The sequence below is a fragment of the Vespula pensylvanica genome, chromosome 1, assembly GCF_014466175.1.
Source record: "Vespula pensylvanica isolate Volc-1 chromosome 1, ASM1446617v1, whole genome shotgun sequence".
In the NCBI taxonomy this organism is placed as follows: Eukaryota; Metazoa; Arthropoda; class Insecta; order Hymenoptera; family Vespidae; genus Vespula; species Vespula pensylvanica.
This window is the reverse complement of record NC_057685.1, coordinates 3,521,654-3,527,780: the sequence shown is the minus strand read 5'-3', so window position 1 is coordinate 3,527,780 and position 6,127 is coordinate 3,521,654. Positions and strand designations below refer to the sequence as shown.

The window sequence follows — 6,127 nt, the reverse complement described above, 5'->3', positions numbered from 1 at the left end:
CAAATACCGATTTAGAGAAAGTTATACGCATATAACGCTAACTCTATATAATATATAAAATATATAATTAACTATTATCAAAAATTTTGGCGACGTATTATATTACATTAATTATTATATTCATTGATGACCACACACGCACATACACAAACACACACACACATACATACATACATACATTAAATTATTTCATATATTTAAAAATAAACATCTGTACCATATTTTCATTTATGTCACATGTTCTTAACAAATTAATGAATCTTTAATAAATCTATACATACTTTAGTCTAACTTTAGTCTAAAGATTAAATCTATTTAGTGGGCTTAAGATTAATATTTCGTAACATACATAAATCTCGTGCGGTTGCTTTACGACCTACTACAGTCTGTATATCGTAAAATCTAAGTAATATGTCAGTTGAAAAAGACTCGGGCAGTGCTTTGAGGAGGCAAGGTACCTAAAAGTAAAAATTTGTATAATCGTTAAACTTTTTTTTTATAATACTTTAGAAAATAAAGATTGATATAGACTAATAAAAACAACGTACTAATGTCTGAGGCATTCCTTGAAGCACGATACGAGTTCTATCTTTACCACATTGTACCATTAATCGTAAAAATTGTAATATAAAATGAGTCTGTTGAGATACTTCTCCATCTCTGCCAGCAAGAAATGTAAACGTCGTGAACAATCCATTTAAGGCCGACGAAAGTGGATCTCTTAAAATAATTGATTTTTGACCATTAGTTGAATTTTGCGTTTGCGGACTCTGTGAACCAAATATAGGATTTGTATCTCCAGTTTCATTGAGCCTCAAAATTTTATTTGCGGGTACACCTAAAGCGTCTAATTCGTCCGCATCTAAATCACGACGAACACGTTTCCTATTATTTCCACGATACGGGTTCGAATTATTGTATTCTAATGTTGAAAATATGCAATATACACAAAGCTTCGCTAATACCGACGATTGTGGTTCTACGAGTTCTTCGCTTCTGTAATAAATATTATGGGATAAATATTTCAAAATATTTTGTAAGAAATTATATAAACCTTCTTTTTTTTTTATATTGAACTTACTGTAACGAATTATATAAATATTGTGGAATGATATGATTTATGAGATCTAGCGTACAATTTTCGATGTCGAGATGAAATATAGCAAATGCTAGATCTACAGCTTGATCTAATTCTTCCTGGTATCTATATTTTAAGACTTCTTTGACTATATTTGAAACGAACCATAAAGAGCCACCCGTATTTAACAATAATTCTAATGATTGTGTGGCTTGCATACAAATCCAACCACGTTGATTAATGCTATACCAAATAGATTCTAATTGCTCCAATATTGGTAGTCGCGAAATAATACTAGAAACAAAAAAAAACGGTGATAGTAGAATAAAAATAACGTAATGTTAGTATAGATATTTTTAGTAACATTTAATATCATACCTGTGAGACATTGAAAGCACTTTTGTTTTAGATTGTGTTGGTGGATGTACGTCATATTGCATTTTTCGTATAATTTGAGACATCAAACTAGATCTATCATTTACATTTGCAATAATTATGCAATGATTAATAAATAGACATTTGATAATTTTAAGAATGAAATTATCAAGCTATAATATTACTAACCTTTCTTTAAAATTATCTTGCATTTCCTCACCAGGAAGTGGAGTCAAAAAATGCTGAACCATATTCATAGGTTTCAGAAGCGCATCTTGATGAGTAATACTCATATATGCGCAAAGCCATGCAGCTGCACATACTGGTAAACAGCAAGCAGCTGTACGTAATCCATCTAATGTTCTTTTTACATCACCAGCACCTAATACTCCACTTTCCCATGCACAAAGTAATTCTTTTACTGCTCCCATTGCAGATTGACAAGCAACGTGCCATTTTATATTACTAGATTTAAAATCTGGATCTGCTGAGTTGATTTGAGCTAGCAATGTATCTACTCTAGCTGGATCAATATTTTGTAACATTTTTTGAGGAGACTTGGGTTTATTTCGTTCAGGCATACATTCGCGTACCCATTGTTCAAAAAAAGAATCTCCACCTTCTTCTAAAACTACCTGCAAAAATAAAAATATAATGTAAAAAGTTTTTATATATATATATATATAAATTATAATAAGTGTAAAACTCACATCAGAACCATAAGTTTGTACAATAGAACAGAGCATTAGAAATGACACATCGAATAACATAGCTCTTGTTGCAGCTGTTTTGCTAGGAACAGGTTCATTGATTTGTTTACTACATTCATTGAATTTAATTAATTTAGTAACAAATGTTTTCAATTTGCCCTCTACTGTAGCAACGGCAAGCATTAATTCAAAACTCTTGCCTGATAAAACTTGATATAACATACTAAGTAATGCCTCGTGAATTTTTGTATAGTCAGCATTAAGAGTCTTTAAAATTCCTGCTAACGTTGGTTCTGCTCTTATAATTACTTTTGGAATAGATGATGTTGGGGTACTAGAAGTTTCTAATTTTTGCAATGCTGCAGTTAATCCTTCTCTGAAATATTATCTACTTGTATATATCATAAAATATATTGAAACTATATATGTACATAAATTTAAAAAATATTTTGATACCTCCTACTACTCAATTGCTTTGCTTGCTTTTCTGTAACGAGATTCACCTTTTGTAATTCATTTAATAAACATTCTATGCAATTACATGAGCATGTAGTATCCATTATATCAAGAAGTGGAGTAAATTGTAATAATAGTTCCAAAGCATCTAAAATATCTTGCGAATATTCATATTTTTCATCTCCTGAAAATAGATAATATTTTTATAACAATAAAAAGATATCTTAGAAAATTTTTTATTATTTTTTTTCTAATCACCATTCAATGTAGCTGTATGAAGCTCTTTTAGAATAACAGGAACTTTTAAAAATGTAAATGCACCCCACTGTGATTCATTAAATGTACCAGTAACATTATGTAAGCACATTAGACAGGCACGCATAATTTCACAATAAAGTCTTGCATTTGTATAACTTTTTAAACGTTGTATCATTTGCAATTGATTAACAAATACAGTTGTTTCAGTACTTGGGTTTAATAACACTTGAACTGCAAATAATGGCTGCAAACAATGAGTTATGGATTCCATCCTTGATTTTTCAGGTGATAAAGCAAGAATTTCAACTTCCAAGTTGCATAACTTTTTAAGAGATTCTTCTATTGAGACTGATGATTTCAAATTACTACTTTTCAATAATGTTTCTATTTCTTGACATTTTCTAACCACTACAATGTACAACTCTAGAAATATAAAATAAGATTTAATATTAGGAAATTAAAAAATCATAAATTGCTGTTATTATATATATATACCTTTATCATCATACTGAGCTAAGTACATCATTGCACATAGAAAATCTGAACCAAGCATTTGTTTCAAAATACTGGCTGGTTTATCCATAAGTTCATTTACTTGTTGAGACATAGAATTGTTCTGAGGCATTTTATTTAATGTATGCAAATAACATTGTAATAACCAATGAACTATCGATAAAACTGCAGCTGCTAAAAGATCTTCCTCCGGCTTTCCACGGCAGGTTATACCAACCTGAATAGATTCTAAGAATTCTAATAAACTCACAATACAATGTGGCTTATGAAAACCATCATATTTGCTTATACGCTGCAATACAGCAGCATATGACACTAACTATAAAAAATTATAAAAATTATTAGTGAATTAAATTCGTATAACTTAAACATATCCAATATAATATAACATTAACCTGAGAACATAAAGAATGTTTCAAGTATGATAACACTAATTGATTGGGACCAGGTCCAACTAATGCTTGTTGCAAAATACAATCTGCTAGGTTATATACATCTCCACTAACTCCTCTAGGCAAAATCTAAAAGATTAGAATAAAATAATTCTAATAGAAAAATGTACTTATATATAATAGAAATTAAACTTTTATTTATATAAAAAGTAATTCTTACTGTCTTTATATTAATGCCCCATTGTAGATCACTCCATCGTTCTCTCCATGCTCTAAGTAACAAAGCTTTTAAGCTACTTGTTTTACTTGTTACTTTTGTCTCCATTACTGATGTTAACAAGAGATTACACATAACTCCTATAAATCACATATAAATCATTTGTTAAAATTAACTATCCACAGAATTGATATACTTTAATGAAATAAATGAGGCAATTTTTATCTATATATATCGTTAATATCGAAACAATATGATTGATAAATATTATATTATAATAAGAAACATGATTTCTTTTAGTTTTATAATATTTTTTCTTTAATATTCTTAATCCATATCATTTTTCATAACATAACCCCTAACTTGTATAAAGTATATAACTTCTACTTTCTAATAAAAATAATTTTTTCTTATTATAATTAATACATACCACATTTTATATAATACAATTATTTAATATACAATTATAATATATCTACGTTTAACCAATCTTCAAAATATATCACCCACGTTACGATCACAAGATCGTACTTAACGCCATGTTGTCAACTACTTCGACAAAATATCACATTCCGCTAGAAGCGTGTGTGATTTCAGCGACAGGTACGGACAAAATATGAACTACAAAACAAGCTGTACACCTACATCACAACACATCTATTATATCAGTGTGTTATATCCCACTTTCATGTAATATAACAATAAAATTACTATGGGTTAGAATAAATACTTTAGTAGATTATGAACTTTTATTATTTCTAATTTTTTAATTATTTTTCATTCTATCATATTTATATCTTTCTTTAATGATAGTGTGCCTTTCGCAGTAATCTAATGATCTCAGATACAATGCAACGTTGGAACACATTTATTTTACGATATAATCGCATAAATGATAATAAATATAACTAATATAATAAAATAATATAGAAATAAATGAATACCTATAGCAAATATTATTTCATATGTCTTCTTTGACATCTTTTTATTATTATTATATTATTATCTCTTATTATTATATTATTCCTTTATATATAATTATATTATATTATTACTATAATAATAATAATAATAATAATAATAATAATAATAATAATATGATATAAATAACACTACTCTTATAGAAGAAACCATGAAAAAAAAGTGCTGAAAGTTTTACTTCCTATATAGTATTCAAACGAACTCGTGTTTTAATTCTTATCAAAATAACATTCAATAAATAAGTATATATTCACTAATTGCTACAATCAACAAAATAATCGACAAGATCTTAATATTACTCGTAAATTCATATACTTAATATTTGTCTATAAAATTCTACTATCTCTAAAATATTTATTTCTGAAAGTATTGTAAGCAACATAAAAGATTAGTAAGTACATTAATGTTTATTCGAAATTAAATTAAAGAGATATTGAAAATATATTAAAATATGCAGTCATTCGCCCGGTAATACCTGCATCGAATAAGATTTCGATATATCGCAAGTACTACCGACCCAGGTCCCACCACGTGGAGGTTGCTGCATCTGGGGACCCACGGGCTAACGGGGACTCTACTCTAAAATTCGCGCGACCGGCGTGATCAAATAATCGGCGTTCTATAAAACGAAGTCCCCGGTAGGACTTTTAATCGCGCCCGATACTCCCGGGAGTGTTATAATAACGGTGACTCTACTCTAAGTTCGCGTTCGCGGCGTTCACGAACCAACCGAGAATCCAGGCGGCTAACAGGAGGAGGGTCAGTCCACGCTTACGGATAGCAGATCCATACCACTCGGCAGCACACGAACCGACACACGACCGGTCATTATTCGGTTTAGCAATCAAACGAAGTCCATTACCGTAGGACTTTTATTCGCGCCCGAGAACACCACGTCTGTGCCCGCCAACACAGACGTAAGTGTTCTTCCTATTCTACCCGTATTCGCGTCTAGCAATCGATTATGAACCGAACCTTTCGACGATATATCGGATTCTCACCGATATATCGAAATCCATGAAGAGGAGGAGAAGCAGGAGAGAAAAAAAAAGAAAAGAAAGCAGGAACATGCGCGCACGTGAAAACGATAGAATTCGGAAGAAAATAAAGAAAGGATAACCGGAAGGTAACACATGCACGTGTGAGA

The 6,127-nt window shown here is 30.2% G+C and overlaps 1 protein-coding gene across 2 annotated transcripts; it reads right to left on the bottom strand.

Moving 5' to 3' along the window:
* Positions 1 to 210: 210 nt before the first annotated feature.
* Positions 211 to 4,546, bottom strand: LOC122635818 (mediator of RNA polymerase II transcription subunit 24). 2 transcript variants are annotated; one of them, XM_043826494.1, is made up of 12 exons: positions 4,479 to 4,546; positions 4,003 to 4,139; positions 3,786 to 3,911; positions 3,373 to 3,709; positions 2,878 to 3,300; positions 2,620 to 2,803; positions 2,164 to 2,539; positions 1,643 to 2,088; positions 1,457 to 1,549; positions 1,082 to 1,372; positions 549 to 996; positions 211 to 458 (listed from the first exon to the last, which is right to left on the bottom strand). In XM_043826494.1, the coding sequence occupies exons 2-12, from the start codon at positions 4,132 to 4,134 to the stop codon at positions 312 to 314; spliced, it is 3,003 nt and encodes a 1,000-aa protein (XP_043682429.1). In that variant the 5' UTR covers positions 4,135 to 4,139; positions 4,479 to 4,546; the 3' UTR covers positions 211 to 311. The 2 variants fall into 2 exon arrangements, with proteins under 2 accessions (XP_043682429.1, XP_043682428.1); XM_043826493.1 differs by having other exon boundaries at positions 4,430 to 4,545.
* Between the last annotated feature and the right edge of the window lie 1,581 nt (positions 4,547 to 6,127).

Bases quoted from the DNA above. Each gene is read 5' to 3' on its own strand.
- LOC122635818 (XM_043826494.1), bottom strand. From the start codon at position 4,134: ATGTGTAATCTCTTGTTAACATCAGTAATGGAGACAAAAGTAACAAGT. The intron at 3,301-3,372 runs GTATATATATAT...TTATATTTCTAG, and splicing joins AGCTCAGTATGATGATAAAG to AGTTGTACATTGTAGTGGTT. The intron at 2,540-2,619 runs GTATCAAAATAT...ATAATATTTCAG, and splicing joins AAGCAATTGAGTAGTAGGAG to AGAAGGATTAACTGCAGCAT.